The 20,393-nt window shown below is 42.9% G+C and overlaps 1 protein-coding gene across 4 annotated transcripts in view; it reads right to left on the reverse strand.

Moving 5' to 3' along the window:
- Nucleotides 1-4,494: 4,494 nt before the first annotated feature.
- The window catches only part of RNF152 (ring finger protein 152), a 44,243-nt gene continuing 28,344 nt past the window's right edge, over nucleotides 4,495-20,393 (reverse strand). For all 4 annotated transcript variants that reach the window (XM_054284798.1, XM_054284797.1, XM_054284799.1 and 1 more), the window contains exon 2: nucleotides 4,495-9,167. In XM_054284798.1, the coding sequence (XP_054140773.1) occupies nucleotides 8,331-8,942 (612 nt within the window). In that variant the 5' untranslated portion in view covers nucleotides 8,943-9,167 and the 3' untranslated portion in view covers nucleotides 4,495-8,330. The remainder of the gene's footprint in view (nucleotides 9,168-20,393) is intronic.

Below are 20,393 nucleotides of genomic sequence, written 5' to 3' on the forward strand. Positions count from 1 at the left end.
TCCCTCATCAAAGGAAGTGGAATTGTAAAATTAATGTCGGTGATAAACTAAAAAAAAAAAAAAAACCCAGAAAACAAACTAACAAAAAACCTAAACCCCAGCAACAAAAAAAAAAAAAAAATCCATTCATATTAATAAATGATCCTATCTTTAAAATCAGATTGTGCAAATAATCTCTAGTCTCCAAGTTGCTTTATCTTGTTCTGCTGTTGCTTTTTTCAAAAATATTTGGGCTGTATTAAAGAAACAATAATCCTAAATACTGATTTCAAAAGGACCTATGATAATAACAGCAGATAATGGGGTATTGCAAATAGAACTTGGCAGCCCTGGAGACGTTCCTGCTTCTGTGAAGATTTTGTTACCAGTTTCATCACTGAAAATGCAGTAGAAATTTGCAGTCATTCATACAAAGGTAAGTTTCTCCTTGCAAGTCTGTAGGGAAACAGGAGGGTCCAAACAAAGGGCTGAAGAGGGAACAGGAGACAGCATGCTCCTAAGGAAGCAGCACAAAGGGATTTTTAGGCTGCTTGTTACAAGGGACCAAAGAACCTCAACCCAAAGATGTCAAGCATCAGCAATAACAGACAGTATCTACGGTATTAAAAAATATCCTCGTTTATGCACTACTCCTGACATTTCTCTCTATCCCAAGGGTTTGCTGGAGTTGCTGAATGCTTGTTCTGCCTGGATGGCTGCCGAAAGACATTCAGTGTTGCAATCCTTTGTTTATCACAAAACCACACTCTTTGCTGGTAACATTTTACAACTCTAATCACACTGTTCAATCCAGCTACAACTGTCCAAATCTTGTCTTCTCTAAACCAGGGGAGGTCAAAAAGAAAGAACACACTATATATCCATTGCAGTTAGCTGGTTTAGCAAATAAAACCATTAAGCAGGGCTTCTGTTTTATCAACCTGTAGGTTTAGCAAATCCCCTCAGCATTTCTGCATAGCAGAAAAGAAGTGATTAGAATTCAGTTTATTTCTCCCAAGCTTTTTAAACCATCATTGTTCTGGATTCCTAAGGTGGATTTTGGTGTGGGTTTGAACTGCAAGATTGTGGGGCTTTCTACCATAAATTAAGAATGCTCAGCTATGTTGCAATAAGCAATTAAAAACAGAAACCACAGAAATAAGTTTTTAGACTCAGATGCTTGAAAACAGCTGCCTTGGGGTATTAAAGAGCCTCTCCTAGTCAATATACTTTCAAATTTCAAAATAAAGCCTTCCCCAAAGCAGAGCTTTTTACTTCAAACATTCCTTAAGAATTGTGCAGACTAGCCAAGCATCAAGAAAAAAATACGTGAATGTGAAGTCCACCTCTGTTCAAGAAAGTATTTAATTATCTGTGACTGAATCCCTTTGGCTTCCTCAGATTTAGTACTTCAGTGCTTTCTCAGCATATTTTCTGAATTGTGTCTCCAGTATTTAACCACATTCCGTAAGCGTATCTTCAAGAAATATCTGCAACCACTATTCAAAAAAAATTAAGTGAGAAATTATTAATTTGCAATTCAATCAGCAAATTAGCCATATTTGGGAACTGATCTCCCTGTTATGCTCATAGCCAGCCCCATGTGTCTACCACATGCATGACAGACTGCTTTGACAGTCTTGTAAGATTCACCACTGTTTTTAAAATTCTTCAGTGAGATCACACACTTACAATGACACCTGAATTCAAAACATCTTGCAGATTATTTTCCCCCCTCCCTCCCCAACTCCTCCATCTTGAGGCACATCCAGATTTCTCTGGAGCAGATGCAAATCCTAGTGGTACAGATCAAGTGAGGGCATGCAGGCACCTATAGGGCAATGCTTCCCAAACTGATGAGTGCAGTGACAACACACACTCATCTTTTAATAACTCTCAAAATAGGAATGTAAATAACCTTCAGCCTGAAACCACTCAGGTTTCTCAGTTTAGGTTTCGGATTTTTTACTTAATGTTGAAAACCAAGGCAGAAATCTACAGACCCCTAATCTAATCCTACTATTTCCTTTGAATGCAATAACTGTACCAAATGGCCACTTTTGATTTCAGCTTTTCAGATCTAATAGAGTCATTAAGTCCTGTCTTCAGCGGTTGGGCATTACCAACATTGTCAACTTCATTATTTGTCCTGGGAGACACACATGCTAAGTTTCTATTTTAAACAATGTGACTCAACTGCACACACCGAGAATTCAAGATTTGGCTTTTTTATCCCAGTTTCTCCCCACTGAATTCCTGTTCAGCTTTAGTCCAAGTCCCGAGCTTCACTGATGATTCAGTATCCTAAAAAATTTCTGTACATCCATCAAGTCTTTCAGTGAGGTACAAAACAGCACTTTTGAAATAGGCTGCTTCCAGCTCAAAGGTGTTGAAGAAAAAGCAAGATCTGGAGTTTCAGTGACATTCTTGAGACATAATTTGACAGAAATGACATAAGCAGGCCACTGCTAAACATGCCCAGTAGATGTTTTTGTACATACAGATCTGAATTTCCAGGCTAGTGTCTAATTGTGTGCTCATTTTCAGGTGTCCTTTCCTTCTCCACCCACTCTTCACTCTTTCAAACCAGTTAGGCCAAGTCTGTATGTTGCCTTCCAGCTTGCAAGAGTGCTCTATGCAGTCCTGTTTCAAAAGAACTCCAGTTTATCTTACAACTAAAATCCCAAGCATCTGGTCGTTCCCTTTGGATGCCTATTCCAGCCTGGAGGAACAGAGCAAGGCATGGTTCCTCACCTGAACTCCAGAAGAGGTGTCAGCTGTGGAGCAGAGTTCCATCCAACAGCAGTAGGAGCTGGTTTGCAGGGAACAGCTCAGAGGGAATAGCAACTCATCTCACAGGAGATCCAGGTAATCATAACAAAGCTTCCTGTTACCAAGCTATCGCAGCACCACAAAGTACGTGACCTTCCTGAGACAGAAAAACCTTAGGATCTTTCACCAGCCCTCTTGATGAGGGCTCTACATGAGCATGTGCTGCGTGCATGCCCCACCACACACCCTGCCCAGCACGGGAATGTGTCCCTGTGCTCATATGCATAGGTGCTCCATGTCTGCCCAAGAATTCCCATTTCATCCCCATGATTACGTGCTCCAGTGTGAAATGGATGAGGAGAGTGAAAACAGACTCACGTACATCTGAAGGGGGAATGTGGGATGGACAGAAGTGCTTTCTTCTGCTTGTGGATCTTAACTAATCCCTTGAATTGACTCTGACATTCAGGAACATGATTAGCACAAAAAAATAGAGGATTTAGAACAATAATAAAAATATATTGAAGCACAAGAAAATGCTTGAAAAATGCATTTTCCAAACATTCATTAAGCATTAAATTTCACTGATGTTGGAAGGTTAGTTTTTTTCATCAGAGATGCTCAGGGCAACTTGAGAAATGTCTGGAAAATTGTTCAACTTGAGGCTGAAGCAAGAAGCTTTGCTTGTTGACACAAGCATGCAAGAGGTAAAGTGACAAAGAGAGAGAGCACAACAAGCCCAGCTGTCAGGCCTAAGAACACTGTACAGCACCAGAAAGGTCACTAACATGTTCTAAATCCACTGCATTTACAGACAATCTTGTCCTACTGAAGCTCTTGCTCAAAATCTTTGCCTTCAGGGCCAGCAGATCTTTCAGCAGCCTCCCAGATGCTGCTGAGATTAATTTGCTGCCATGTACCTTCTTCCCTCCCTTCCACCTCCATCCACCCACAGAAAAAGGTCTGGGAAAAACAAATCTCAAGCAAGCCATACTTTCTGTGCCATTGGGATAAGCAAGCATTTCAACTCCAACACTTACTAGAGAGGTGTTCACTCAACACGTGAACATCTCCTGCAGTACTCTTGCAAGTGGCTCATGCCAGTAGGCCCCATTCCCTGGGGCTAGTTTGGCTGTGGATGGTGGGTACAGATCCATTCTCATGAGTGGGAGAAAGCAGCATCCTCTGCTCCCTGGCATTGCTGTGAAAAGATCCAGAGAACACAGGCTTGGCTCCATTTACACGACAGACTCATGCCTGGAGCTTTTGCTTCTGGGACATCGACAGAAGAGTTCAGACCACATATTAATTGTGTGGTTTTGGTTCAGCCCTGCTGTGAATGTAACAAATTCAGTGTGTATTATCAACTACCCTTACTCCAGAAAATCATGTGCACTATCAAAAAAAGCTGGATGCCTATAGCTCCAGCAATCATGTGACTGGGAAGAGGTGCTCAAGGCAAGAGGGAACCTGTGTACCAGTCTGCACAATGCAGGTTTAAGTGAAGGCCAGCAATCCCTCATTCCTATAAGCAAATCATTTACTTAAAATTTTTAATTAAAACAGAAAAAAAGTTTTGTGGCTTAGTAGTCATCAGCTATAGTTCTGTATTCCATACTAATTAAAACTTGAATGCCCTTTCACTATTTACCACAACTCATACTTTACACATTGCCTTTAAACACCAGTGATGAATTTCAGCCACCCTCTCATAAAATACAGATCGATTCTGCCAAATTCCCTTCCATGCTCCTCATTTGATGGCAAAATAACAGAGGAACCATAATTCACTTGCTATCACTCTTTTCCTGCTAACGTTTTATTCAGAATTAGCTTCATTAGTAAAGATGAAACTTTGGACTCATGACTGCTCCATGTTTACAAAACATACAGGCTCCTTTACATCGTGGTTAAGCATGAACAATCACTGAACACACAATTTCCTAAAAAAATCCTGCATACCAAAATTGCATATTTTGAATTTTTAAAATTCACTAAACAAAATTTCACAGAGTGAACCCTAAAGTCTGTTTGCCAGCAAAGCACAAGCCAACAATGGAAGTTGGGACCATCCAGGAAAAAATACTGGACCCCAACACACACACCTTTCCTATTAAACAAGCAAATAAATACACATTCATACAGAGTAATGTGCTCTAAAAATGCAGGTGCTTGAATAATTACCCACACATTTTAGCATAAGTTTTGGTTTCTCAAACAGAACTGAGTCACAGTAAGCTTCTGTCTTTCTTTGTGGTGGAACTAGGCAGTGACTTCTTACTGGACACCAGAGAACAAAAGCTAACCTGGAACCTGATGATTTTGGCACAAGTCCAAACATGTTTCTCCACAAAGGAAAGATACAAAGACAAGGCTGGTTTTTAAAAATAATAATAAAAAAAATTAGCAGTACTTTTTAATGCCAGGCATTGAACCAAGGAATGGGATAGACTGCACTGCATTTTTAAAGTAGTGTGACTATTGACATACTTGAGAAACATTTTAACACTGTACATTACAACAAACTATTTAGTTCATTTCTACACAAGTCAGCAAAAAAGCTAGGTGATCTAACATATATAACAGCTGCAAATTTAAAATTCTAGTCACAGTCTAAAGCCAGAACAAAAACTTTTCCAGAACTCCTATTTATAAAAAGGAATAAACATACACACCATGCGCGTACACGCAGGCAAAATTCTTGAGGTTTTACTTATTGCTCTTACACAAGGCTGTGAGCAGGCAAATGTCTGGATCAGAAATTAGGTCAAACATGCATTTCAGCAGGCACAAAAGTACAGTAAATTCATATTAACAAAACAATGTACTGTGTTACGTAGTACAGGATGGTATTCTGCTAATATAACACTTAACGTCATTAATTCCGGATAAACTCCAGGTCTGCCTGTTGTATAATATGTTATGCAGTATGGTATTTTAACCTAATTTCTGATTCCTCTTTTATTGTGCACTCTCCACAGGGAGATGAAGAGGGCCTTTCTTTGCAATGTCAGAGAATCCTCGGCCTCAAGAGCTTCAGTTGGGCAGGTATGGCTGGAAGGAGGTAACGCTACCACCACCGTGTGTGTCACCAGGACCTGCTCCCTGACTGCCTCATGGTTTTGTGCATTCACTGACAACTCAGATAACAAATGCTGAACCTGGCACAAAATGCACCAGCACTGTACCCAGAGCATCTTTCACCTATGCCATAAGCTTCTGGTACACCCAGAAATTGCTACGGGATAAGGCAGTAGAGGGTCAAATCCTGTGTCTGGTCAGTTCCTCAAGAGTCTTGTAAAAGGCAGGATTTTTTTGTGAACTGGCTTTCCTTTACACAAAAAGCAGCATAGCATGGATGTCAATAGAAATCTGGCTAGCTACTGGCAACAAGAGACGAGCACATTCACAAGACACATTTGGGAATACCTGGTGTTCCCTACTGCAACCACATGAAACATGCTGTGGAGAGGTGTCCATGTAATTACAATACTTGCAAGCCAGATGCAAGACACACTGCACATGAGCCTTGCAAAAAAAGGCATTGAGTGTTTTATCTGAAGACTTTTTTTTTTCCTGTGCTATGCATACATATGACAGTAGATAAAAATCAGCACAATGGTTCCTCTCCATATGTGAGCAAACACACATCATCACAACTAAGCACCCTATATTCCATTCTTCCCTTAATGGAAATCAAGGAAGAAAATGGTGGTTTAGAAACAGGGAGGGAAAGAAATCCAGCATGAAGTCAGAGGTATTTTCCTGACAGAAGTGTGAGCTGAGAATGTTTATTGTGAACCAGCAACTGGATTTTGTGACAAAACCAGAAAACCAAGGATGACTATGGAGCCAACTTGGGCACTGCATAGTCAAAACTATGTTATAATATGGCATTCAACAATCTCGAAGAATTAGAAAGAACAATAGGTAGACAACAAGAGGACACGGTTCAGGGAAGTTACGTCTTGTAATCACAAAAAGAAGCGGTGCAAATCAACAGGTTTTTCTGTCTTATTAAAGGTCTGCCACGTGCCCCTTGATCCAATCCCTAAATCTCATCTAAGGTTCAGCAATCAGACTTGCCAAATACCCAAATTCACACTGGGCTCTATTTTACTTATGAGCAGTACTACTAAAGCTAGTGGGACTGCTTAGAGCAAGGTGCTACTGCAGTGAACATTCAGGAATTTGGCACTTCCCAAGAAGTGAACCACAAATGACTGGGGTTTCATGACAGTCACAGGAGACTGTCATGAAAGGGAGGAGGGACACTTACTGTGTTTGTTTTTCAAATCTGTCCTCATGAAATCAACACTAGTAAGACTGAAACATGGGAAGAAGGCTCTGTTAAGCTCACCCAGACATTCTGACACCAGGACAGTCACAGCAGTTCAGGAGGAGTGGCTCACCCAGTAAGAGGTTAGGCTGGCCTGGATTCTTCTCCAAGATACATCACTGCCTCTTACTAGATGACTGCATACAACAGTGCTTGGTCTCAGTTCCAATGGTGAAGCTTTCTTAGAGCAACACCTCTGTCACACCACCCACTAGTGCACAGTTGCAACTCCTAGGAAAGAGGGAGGCAAAATAGATCTAGATTCTTTATAAACAAGTAAGTAAACCTAACCTGCAGAAAAAGAAAATTAAGAGCAATATGTTATCACATCCTTGCAGGAGTCCCAGGACTTCTCATGACCCATTTCTTCACTAATGGCTATGAAAGCCAGGTAATCAGGAAGTCTGCAGCCAGACTGGAGGTAAAACAGCATGTCCAATGTTTACCATGCAAAGCTATCCTTCCCATAAAGCCAGTGAGGCAGAACTGTTTTGACTGCACTTTTTAGGTATCCTTTCTAGTCCACTTTGAATCCCTTCTTGAAAGCGCCTTCAAATAAAAGATGCTGGAAGTACCACTTTTCTGTAGTTGAAAGAAATGGGGAAAAACAGAGGCAAAAACCAGACACCAAGGAAGAAAATAATTGCTTCTAAAATGCTACCTTTTAAAAACTATTGTACAATTCCTTAACTTGGTTTAATTAATGCGCCATTTAAAACATATAAAATACTTTACCAGCTACATGATTTCTCTGTTTTATGAATCTCCCTCCCTCCCCTCATTAAAAAATAATGCATGTGTAGACTGGTATTAAACAGCTCGTACAATTGTGCGCCAGTTCTCATTTAATTCTACGTGGAGCAGTTTTGATTTTAATACACTGTGTTTAAAGAAGAGCCCGTACTGTGCACTTCACAGTATAACCAGCTACATGGAGGTCTTTAATCTCATAACACAATAAAAAAAGATCACTGTGAAGTTGCAGTCCCTTTGATAGATGGTTGAGGTGACACATGCAGTCCTCCTCAGTGCCACTGCCGCCAGACACGGGATGTGATTTTCTCCGCAGGCTGCCGACAGACCCGATGCCACCCCTCTGGGGGCCACAGCCAGGCGAGCACCACTGCCCGGTGCACAGCGTCCTGCAGTCACTGGGGAAAGCTGCACGGAATTGTCTTGCTCAATACCACCATCACCAACCCGACCCAACCTGACCCCGGGGAGCACAGCCCCCGCCACCTCAGCCGCAGGAGATCACCGTGAAGCGCTTGGAAATGCACGACATGTTGTGGAGGACGATGCCCAGGAGGAAGACCAGGACGCAGGCCACCAGGATCACAGTGCACACCCCCGACCAGGTGGAGCTTTTCACAGCGCCTCTCCGGTCCGGCTCCTCCGCTCCCGCCTCGGCAGGAAGGCCGCCCTGCAGCGGCTGCTGCTCCGCGGGGATCGTCACCACCGTCAGGGACTTCTGCTGGCTGCCGGGCAGGAGACGGCAGCCGATGTCTCCCGGCAGCAGCGCCCGCTCCTTGGAGAGAGGCAAGGGCAGCATGTAGCACCCATTGCTGGGCAGTTTGATGAAGACAGGGGTGTGCTCCGAGGTGTGGGGAATGGCGATGACGGCGATCACCTCGGGGTCATCGGGCAGCTGTGACACAGAGTACCCCGGAGGCAGCTTGGTGATCCCACGGCACCAGGGGCAGCGCAGGTCCTTCTGGCTGGTCCTCATCTGCTGCAGGCACACGGAGCAGCAGGTGTGCTTGCAGTCCAGCAGCTTGGGCCGCCGGCGGGGGCTGTAGTAGTTGAAGCAAATCTGGCACTCCAGCAGAGAGTCCTGGGATAAGGTCTCCATGACAGCCAGTGCAGGGAAGCACAGCAGGCCTTGTGGTGAGCCCTGACACCCCAAGGCAAGGGGTAGGAGCCTTCCCACCACTTCTCCTCAGGGCAAGGGGTAGCAGCCTTCCCACCACTTCTGGTCAGGACAGCACCCACCTTCCCAACACTGCTTTCCTCAGGGCAGCACTAGGCAGCAGCTATGGAGAGCACAGGAAAACCTCCAGCCTGAAACTTTCAGCACCTGAGAAAACAGAAGAACATGAAAGAACTGGTTATTCACAGGAGCATGTGGGAACAGAAGGGTCCAGCCAAAGGAGAATGAAAACTAGCAATGACTTTGTTATCTGGTGGGAGAAACAAATTCGTTGTCATTCACTAGAAAGCATCTTCCCACCACCTTCACCAAACAGCCCAGTGGCAAAACTTCCAGTCAGTCATCAGTACTATCACTAGGTCTCTTACTGGGGTTTTTCCTCCTAATTTTCCCAGCAATCAAACCCCCATCACCCCATCAGTCCACCACTCACAGTTATATTTATGCCCATAACAGAAGTGGCTGTATAGTTCACTAGCAGGTCCCACAGCAACAAGCTCCTGTCATACTTTCAGCACTTTTCAGCCCTTCCTGCACCAAAACAATTGTTCTCATTTAATCCTTTAAATCCCTGAGGATTTTGAGCTATTTGGCTCAACTGCTAAGTCTGCATGAAAGGTGGGGGAAAGAAAAAGTATGTTTAAATGGAAGCATTTCCACAGGCTCCTGAATTTGCACCTGTGCACGAATGAGCAACCAAGCAACTATACTGCAACACCTACATTTGCACATAACGAAAAGGAATTGTATCATTTTCAGTCAAATTAACTGTTGGCTCAGTTACACAAGCAGCTTGTTAAACATGGCCCTCTGCAACACAGACCTTCTCACTAATGAAAACCAGACCCAAGACAAAAGGCCAGGACCACTGAACACCACAAAGAAAAGAAATAAAACAGAATAATAACAGAACGAAAGATAATGCATTGAATTAAAAGCAAATGGTTACTGATCTTGTTCTAAATCCTTATAAAGGGATTCCCTTTACAATTCCCATTTTCCCACTTATTATTTACATCTTTGCCAAGAAGAAGGCCTCTGTGTTTACCTGCAGTGCGTAGTTCAGCTTTGCTTGATTTTGGTGACTCCAACACAATTAATATGAAGAAGGGGTGACAGTTTTACATTTTACACTTCCTTCTTTCCTGTGTTTGAAGAAATATCAGCCTGAATTCGCTTCCAGAGAATAAAGAAAACCCAAAATATCTGCAGGATGACCTCTGATCTTCTCTTATTGCAATGTTATTTCCAAACTAGAGTTAACACCCAAGAACCACAGCTTTCAGAGGACTTCTTCCTTTCTATACAATAACTTCTTGCTCTCCTCTCTAGATTATAGCAACTAGATTGCAACATACTAATCAATGGGTGATATCAGAAAGACAAATATTGTAGTTTAAGAAGAGAAGGCAGGCATAGACAGGGGATTCGCAACCCAGGACAGTGCTCTGGACCTCACTGTCCTGTACCCTGCTTCTGGCAGTTACCAGTATTTGAATAGGGAAAACAAAATTCACGTCATCTCTTCAGATGCTGATGACTGGTCTCACCGACACTGGCAGAACTGGCCCTGCTTGCGGATTTTGTAACAGCAGTGGATTTTGGCTCACAAGATGCTTCAACAAACACGCAGTGATAATCCTGACTTGGGAAGGAGCGGGGGGCACTTGGAAGGCAGGAGCTCCTAGAACATGTAAAGCGGCTTCAGGGGGAACTGGCACACCCTGTCCACCAGCACTTTTGGGATGCTTTATCTTAATGTGGCACAGAGACCACTGCTGAGAGAGATGCCCACCATTATGAAGCCCATGGGACACCAGCTCCACACCAGCACCATGCTACACAAAAGCACCAAAAGATACTCTGTGCTGGGGAGCTGAACACTGCTGCAGAAGGGGCTACACATCTGTGTGCAGGCCACACTGAGAGAAAGTGGAAGAAAATGAGGAGAGGTTTTATCTTCCTTATTTCCTTATCCATTACTACCTCCATATCCCTATGGTACAGGCACACACAAAGGAAGACTATCAAGAAAGGAGCTGATACGATAACAGACTAGCATACAGCTGAAAGAGAAAAATGAAAGAGAGATATCCATGATGCCGGGCAATTTCTGGCTGAAAAAAAAGTATTAAGAGACAATGGCCAGAATAGAAATTAGTTACAGAAACTCAGAAAAGAATCAATGAAGCCACCAGATCCAGTTTTCAGCCACAAGCAACTCAGCAGATTTGCATTTTGCACAGAAGTATCCATACAAAATCTGCAGTTACAGACCATCCAAATCAAAGTCGAGCTCAAGACAGTAAAAGACACAATTCTTACCTGCTTTATCTGCCAATCTATCAGAAAAGCTTCAGGTATAACAATACTGCAGTATTACAAGAAAAAATCCCAATGCCCAGAAGTTCAGAAATTAAGGCTTATAATAAAATCATAGAAGAAACTCAAACATCATCTGGTTCCAACCCCTGCTGTGGGCAAGGACACTTTCCACTAGACCAGGTTGTCAGAGCTCCATCCAGCCTAGTCTTGAATACTTTCAGGGATGGGGCAGCGACAGCCACTCTGTGCAACCTGTTCAGTGCCTCAGCACCCTCACAGTGCATGCTAATCTCTAACCCAAACCTACTCTCACGTGACTAGTCTGCCCAAGGACAGAGTGGAAGTACTGCTTCTGCAGATGTAAATCAGTCCATCTGCAAGGTCAGGAATGGGCTTGCCACCTACGTGACAAAAACTGCTCATACTTTCCCAAAACATCTCAAATCATAATCAGAGGTGTGGATCAGCAGTAATGACCAGTAAGTAGGCAGGTTAGTATGATTCCTTCAGAACATAACTAAAGACAAGTTAAAGAGTAGCCACAGCCATCTAACCCCTTGACCTTTGCTGACATTGCCTTGTTCAAAGGTTGGACGTGCAGCTTCACAGGTGCAATGCAACCTTATTCCAACCATACAACTCTCTAGCACTCTGCCACAGCTCAGTTTCAAGATAAAAGAAACTCAAGCCATCATCTAGTAGAAAAATCTATTTGAAAAAAATTTGCACTACATACCTAAGAAGGAAAAATCCATGGGAGCTCTCAGTACTCTTCTACCACATCACTTTAATAACTATGCCAAGAGGAGCAGGTTTCCTCTTAGACAGGAGACCAAGCTCTTTAGCTTGTCCCCAATGCACCCTGACACCAACTGAAGGTACTGAGCTGCCACAGGTGAACAGCTCATTCAAAGCTTACTAAGACTGGACTCTTCTCTGTGCTTCAAGCACAAAGGCAGAGAGACAGGGCTGCACATGAAGGCACAGATGACATCAAGTATCAGCCAAAACCATTGTTGTGCCATTTGCTCTCATCACACAGTGACACCCAAGGTGGACACGGGGCGTGTTGACAGAAGAAAACAGAGTGGGGAGAAAAAGCAGTAAATACTGTCAGGGATATCCACAGGTCCCTGCAAAAGTGATAGTACATATATATGTGTGAGTAGGGCCACATGTGGAATGGGGACTGGGGACTATGACAGTGAAACCACAGACACAGAAGCAATGGCAGCTACAAGCAGTGACTGCCTGGCACAAACCTGACAGCCCTGGAAGTTCTTCGGGGCTGAGATCTAACCTATAACACAAATAATAACTAACTGGAAATGAAAATCCACAAGATCCAAAACTCATGTGTCAGAAAGGCGCAGCAGGAGCAAAGGCAGCAAGAAGCGATAGGCCATGAAAAGCAGCCTCTCTCCCTGTCCTGCATTCTCTTTCCTTTTCATTACATCTACCCAATATCCACAAGGTTGCCAGTGGCTGGCAAGGAGAGGAATTCACAAGCAGTTACAGAAACCCCTGGAGAAACCTGCAAAGCTGATGACCTCTGCAGCAGCCAGGTGGCTGAGAACATGGCACAAAGGTCCTCCCTGCAGATTCGGGCTGCCCTTTGCACAAGCTGTGAGTTTTTCAAATTGTATGACTCAATACCAGTAAAGCCCTGAAGAATAAAGCAAGTATTTCAGCTGTTAGTCATGCTATCTGTTCTGCCAGTACCTCACTGGAGACCACAGCAATGACCCAAGTTCTCTCTGGGTGAGCAGGAGGCCAGGAATACCAAGGCATCAGCTTCCTATTCCTAAAAAAGCAGAAGGGGCATTTGTTGCTCTTACTATTGACACCTTCCCAACACAATGTGGGGAGATGCTATGGAAGTGAATAGATGAAGGTTGTTGTAGCTGTGACAGTGAGAGGAAGAAAGCACAAGCTTGCTCTGCACAAATGCTAGCTACAAACTGGCCAGGTCACAAAAGACAGCTATTTTTGGAACCCAGTGCGAAGCAAGACACTGAACATCCAAGCCCAGAGCTGTACATAAAGTCAGAGAACACAGTAATTAATGGCAAATCCTTGCCTAGCAACACAATATTTTTCCTATGTAAGGATAGCCCCGGTGATATTAAGCAATGGAAACCACAGCCCTGAAGGGGTGATGCCTTCACTGAAGGACTCAGAACTACCTTAAGACATATTTCCTAACTTATTAGGTTCCAAAATTTTATTAACTTAAAAACCCCAAGTATATACTTCAGTGATGCCTGTGGAACCCAGTACAATTCACAGATGACTGAACATCATACAACATTTTAAAAAGCTGGCTCAAGGCATGCTGATGTAGTTAACTGATCACTGAGAGAAAGCCTCAAAACTTTTCACAGACTTACAGATGGATTTAGGCAGTCTACTTGCTGTACAGCAAGGCTGTAACATAATTCCACCAAGGCAGTGCATCGACCATATTTCACCTTTACCAAGAAAGGTTCATTATGTAAACTCCCCAAACACATTAACAATTCTTTGGCTGTATTATTGAGTATGTATGATTTATGAAGAAGAAAGAATCATTCGTTTCAGGTGCCCTTAGGCTGTAAAGGGGATGGGGTGAGAAGGGAGTGCTGTTCTCAATAGGAGAACTAATTGCAAGAATCATGTGCCCACAGATACGAAAGGAAATGTGTGCTACAGCCGCCTCCAAAAAGATAATTGGAAGCATTTCTGCTACAAAAATTCAGCATCAGTGAACATTTTTCACAAATTCACATTTAGACAAAACACACTTGGGCTAACTGCAAATGCCCAGGATGTACTACCTGATTTCCCCTGAATATCCTTCACTAAATGATCTTCTTTATTTTTAGGCTGTTCTGTAGCACTAATTACCATAGTAACTGAGAACAGCACAACGAACAATTAATTTATTCGTCACAACACCCTTGTTAAGAGACAAGTATTATCATCATCATATTCTTTCATCATCTAAGAAAATAAGCACTTAGACACGAAGCCATTGGTCCAAGGTCATGCAAGCACCACCCAGATTGCCTCAAGTTCCAGTACAATTTCATCACAGCTCTACTTTTCACCTCACAAGCCACAGGGCAGAGGTGACAGATTCTTTTGTGCAATAAAGCACAGAAACCTACACATTTTTCCCCACCTCCTTCAGCTGGCAGCATCCCCATGGTATGCCTAGGATTTGGGGGGGGCTTTCATTAAACATATCAACATATTTTCACATATAATGAAAAACACGAGAGCCTGGACCCCAGAAACTACCTATCTACACTGGCCCAGTTCATGTACCATACAGAATACAATTGAGAAGCTATATGCATTTTGAGGGACATAAAGATAACAATAAAACAGCAAAGTAAATCCAGTCTTTTCTCCACAATTACCTGTTCTCCAGGAACCTTCCTGTAAACCAGGCAGTCTACACTCACCATCCTTTCCATTTCATTATTCACAATTGCACAGAAATATTGCAGAAGGAAAGTATTTTAATTTAGTCAAAGCCTCAGCCAGTGCAAGCTGTCCTTTAGTTTTAGTCTAAAACTGTCTCCTTTAGTTTTAGTCCAGCCCTTGCCAAGATGAGCATCTTGGTATACAGTCCTGGGTGCATAAAGCCACAAAAGCTGAGTGAAACTGTGATATATGAGTCTGTAATACCCTGTGAACCAGCACCAGGGGATCCATGCTGATGGCAAGAGAACCTGCTGTGGATGATCCCAACATCAGACAGAACACCAGTTTGTCCTGCCTCTCAGGCAGCTGAGAAATCAGTGGTGGGTCACAAAAAAGGAGCCTAGTTGCAAGTTATCATTCCACAGCATTTACCTAAGAAATTGTCACCAGCCAGCCCTAGGAAGAGGAGACAGAGGAAGAAAGGTCACCTACAGGAACGTAATGAGATACAGACAATTATGGGTTTGGAGCAAAAACAGATCAGGTGAAAACACCAGCATTTGGTGTTTAGAGAAAACAGAGAGAGACTCACATGCTGCTCCATGTTCCAGCTCACATCACCAGCTGTGCTGCTCCCTCTTTTTATCTGCAAACTTTGACATGTCCACATTCCCTGCCTCCAAAGACCTTATTTTGGTCAAATATGACCAGGATAAGCTGCACTTTGTTCCAACAGCAAACACTACTAATCACCTGCAACATGCCAGGTCAGCAAACATTTCATCCTGCTCAGGCAGAACAGTAGAGCTGTTCTGTATGATATGTTCATCAGACAGTTTCACATGAGGCACTTTACAAGTGAAAAACATTATCTGAAATTAAAATATTCCACAGAAATATGCCCATTTCAGACAGGCAGAGACAGAGTGGACAGCTTTACTGCCTCTCAGCAGCCCTCTGTGCAGGTGATCCTAGAGGCCAGGTAATGGGAGCATGGTCTGCTCCTCACCAGCCCAACTCTGATGTCTGCAGTTTTTTGACAAGGTCAATTGTCAAGCTATGGTTCGCTAAGTCTCCTAGTCCCCCTCCATGCTGGCAGAGCACCCCCAGGTGCAGTTCTGCCCTGCTAAAAGGAGTGTGATGGTACTTCTCATCATTCTTGCTATTCTAAGTTGCCCTTCTCTCCATGAGCAGTGCACTGAAGACCTGACTGTGGTCCTAAGACATATCACATCTGAAAATTTTCCAGTGCAGGATATAAAAAGGTTCCTTGCATTTTGCAAATAAACAGAATCTCCAGCATTCAAGGCATCCCAGGGGATGATGCTCATTTCTACAGCCCACTCTGAGCTTGCAGGGCCATTAGCACTTCCTCGGTTTTGTTGGCTGCTCTTAATTATGCCTGACTCACTTCTAAGCCCCAGGATGAGAGGAATGAAAAGCCAGGTTTTTCCACTACCATGTGAGAGATCCATTTGCCATTCAAACCAACACTGTGAAGAATGGCAGTGGAAGGTGTAGTGTGAAAGGAGTTCTACCTCTCAGCCCTGAATAAAAGCAGTAGCTACTCATGACCAGGACAGAAGGTGCAAGTGGTTGGTTAGGTAGTTGGCAAGACAGATTTAGAAACTGCTGCCCAAACTTAAAGAGAGGTCACAAGTTAAGTCACTGAGGCCAAAATTCCACAAAATACAGGAGGAGCTAATGGTGCTAAACTCACACTCAGTAAGAGCTTTCAAATGCAATGTAACATCCTGTTTGTAAGCGATTTTTACTTATGGCAATATGACATATTACTGTGGCATTCAAACTGCTGAGAGAGGCATGAAGCACCTGATCACTTAAATTACAAATTTTACTCTCCCATTAGAGCTTTATGCTTCATCTGCCATTGATAGAATTTGCCTGATACCTAAATAGAAACTTAATTAAAAGATTCTTCCCTCCCTCCCCTGAGGATCTTGTATTAGACTTAGGAACTACACCATCAAAAAAAATTAATTTTAAATAAAGCTCAAATGCAGACTTTTCTCACTGATACAGGTCAGTGGGTGACTGAGTCTATTAAGACACTAGTCTATAATTAGAGGAGAGAATGCTACAGCTCTCCAAGGTCATTGAGTGGATTTTGATAAAACTAGGATAAAATCTACCTGCCTATGGGCCCAAACAGCAAGGAAAGGAATCAATGCTCACATGTTCATACACTGCCTATACAATGCAAAAACTGCAAACTCAGCTTCACACTTACCTCAGGAAACAAAAGCCCTTTAAATGACAGTTTTAATTGCTGTGTCTGCTCTGTGCCCCCACCTCGTACTCCCCACCACGTGCTTAACATAGTTTCTGCTCTCTGCACTCATCCAGCACAGCTTCCCTGAGGACCTATGTGACCCACCTCCACCTGGCTGCTCTCAAGGCCTGGGATGGCCTGGGGTTTGTTTTCTTCAAGTGCAGGAAGGGGTTGTTTCCCTTTTTTGCTTCAGAAAACATGAGGGGAAAACCATAATAGATCTAGAGGAGTCAAAGTAACGCCTTTTACATTGAAATAGATGGAATTAAGGAATTGGAAAATATTTTGTTAAAAGCCCCATGACAATAAGTAAGGAAATTCTCTTCTTTCATCAATCATAATTGATAGAATAAGGTCTGAAAGAGATTAGAAGGGCACAGGGAGCTTTGTTCCTCTTTTTTTACCTTTCTTCTGCAATCCTCTAAGTGGGCAGCACAAAGGAGTAAAAGCCCCCTGTTTATCAACAGAGAATGCAGAACAGCTGTGCCAAAGCCAAACCACCACTTCCAGGAGTTCATCTTCACAAGAGAGGGGAAGGTTGCCAACTAATATGCCTCCTCAAGGTCAACAGCTCTGTCATTTCATAATGCAGAAAATATCATGATCTTCATGAAGTTCTGGCCTCTGATAAGCGCTACAGCTACTCCAGGTCACAGCACTGGTCATTCAGGTTTGCAGATTACACCAAAAGGAACTGGAACTGATCCAAAAGCTCCTTTCTTATTGGAAACTAATCATTCACCCTGTAACATTCTGTCAGCTTGTAATATTAATACCACTCTCGCTTCCTGGAATTTGGGAACAGTCCAACTCTGACTGCAAATATGGATCACAAGCAGAGTTAGATCAAGTTGAACTGCATAATATTGATTATTTCCTATTTTATGATTTATCTCTTTGTCTTCAGACCAGTAAAATCCTTCAAAGAGATGCAGCAGGTTATACCACATAAATAATTACTTCCAATACTTTTCCAAACTACATGATTCTACCTGTGACTGTACACTCCACAATTTCCAGTTCTGACAAGTTACCAAGCACATGACCTGATGTTAGCCAGGGAAGTTAATGGGATGACACATGCTCTTCAGATCAATTGCATGTTTACATACTTAACACGTGATCCATCAACACTACCAATACAGAACCCAGTGCCAGAAGCCACAGGCAGATCAAGGTAGTTTCCAAATGCTGACACCTTTGTTTCCCCTACACCACGCTGAAAAGGTGTGATCTGAAGAAACACAATGATAACCTTCCCAAAATAGTTGCAACTAAACAAACTGGTTACATATCCCAACCAGCTCCACACAGTCACAAAAAGCCCCAGTACCATCAGATGAAACCACAGATTAGTGGTGAGATAACAAACTAACACCAGGAAAGGCTCCCGGCTCTCTCCATGCCCATAGAGGTGGACATCGGCATGCCCACAACAGAAGCAAGACTCCCAAGGATGGACTTCTAGAATGAAGCCTGCAACAGCGAGCAGATTTGCACCCAGTCTCTCCACCAGATGAACCAGGACTGTTTTCAGACAGAAGTGGTCCTGCAGCTAAAAAAAGCAGTGCTCTCTCTCAAGGGTGATGATCATAATTCAGGTTAGTGCTACCACGACTGTCTCTGGTGGGCTGAGATAAATTACAGCTCTGGGACACTGAGCTCAGAGCTGCTACCCCTTCTGCTGTGGCAGACACGCTGCAGTGGCAACTTGCAATTGGCTGCTCAAATGCTCAGGTATGGAAAGATGAACTATTCCTGCCCACATTATGTGAAAGCTGCTGTTGCTTTCCTTCACAGAGATGGTACTGAATTCCAAGATCCACTCCTGTAGCTGCATGAAGTTCATCAGACCTGCCAAGCTTTGTTATTTTGAATTTCATTCTTTACAGTGAGTTTGAAAGTTTAGGCCAGACATCGCCCATCATACTTCTGCCAGTCAAAATCTGCTTTTGAAACATCCTGGTGTGAAAATACCCTCTATTTGGCAGCACTTAAACTAACAGTTTACAGCGTTTTTGCTGTATGAAGGAGTGCAAATGCTCAGAAAGGACTATGTTACGCCACAACAGAGCAAAACAAAATGAAGCAAACTGCTTCACACCTCTTAATTTTTTGCTTGGTTCTGCAGTCCCTGCAATGTAACAGCACAAACTTAAGCAAGGAAACTAGCATAATGCTGCTAATGCTCAACACATCATCACAATCCTAATAGTCTATGGCCACAGTGAGTCCTAGGCTCACAGAAGTATGGACAATCAAGGCAATATTCTGTAAAAAAGAAGGCTGCTAGTCCAGTTTATCTGAAGAAAAGCCTGAAAGCATGAACTTCAGATCCCAGTTAGGTAGGGCCTCTAAACTTCAGTCTCTGATTTGCGGGCCAGTCTCGTGATTTCTGCATGAGAGTTAGAGCTAACTAAAGAAAAAGTTTTGAGGTGAACAAACTCATTGGCAGTTTCAGATCAAATTATGCAAATACTTTCTCCTTCAGCAAAAATGGAAATTTCCATTAAGACGTCAGCTTAATGGAAATTCTACTTCCATTTCAATTTGACCGTTTTCTTTCAGAAGAAATTTTTAAAAGGTAATGTAAAGGGCAAACAAAGCTTTTTGTACTGACTCTGGAATAATTTTTCTTCTGATTTGGAAGAGCCAGAAGTGTCACTCACAGTGCTCTACCGCTGAATGTGGAATGCTTAAGTCTAGTGATACACCATGACTTTTTTTTGCTTTCCTAGTTTAACAAAGGCAAAAGAGATACACTGAAACTATCAGCTGAAATTATCAGCTGTAGTTTCATGAAGTGTGCTTTCAACAATTGTGATTCAGCTTTTTCGCTTACTGGCTTAAAAATAAAACCACAACATGAGGCGTTTTCAACATACAAGTTACATTTCGCGATGTGACCAAAAGCTGAAGAGGACTATGTGGTCAATAGGATTGCTGGCTTTTTCAAGTGTTTCTTGAAAAGGATTGGAAGGATCTTACAGCAAAAAGACAGGTGGTTCACAGATTTCTTTAAAAAAAAAGGAAACACTCATCACACTCATCCCAATGTTCTCCAGCATACATCCCAAGATCATTAATTACTTTTGAGGCCTTACATCAGAGAAGCCTTACCACGTATTTCCAACATGTATTTCGCCTTTAATTCAGTGTTCATTTCTGGTCCTCATGCTACAAGAGGAACATTGATATGTGTCCAAGGACAGGCAGCAGAACTGCTGATGAGTCTGGAGCACAAGCCTGATGAGAAGCATCTGAGGGAGGCTGGAGGTGTCAAGCATGGAAAGAAAGAGGCTCAGGGGAGACCTTATCACTCTCTAAAATTGCCTGAAAGGAGG

This window comes from Melozone crissalis, unplaced genomic scaffold (assembly GCF_028551555.1).
Source record: "Melozone crissalis strain CALT ecotype California unplaced genomic scaffold, PUWL_Pcris_2 ptg000042l_1, whole genome shotgun sequence".
Classification (NCBI taxonomy): domain Eukaryota; kingdom Metazoa; phylum Chordata; class Aves; order Passeriformes; family Passerellidae; genus Melozone; species Melozone crissalis.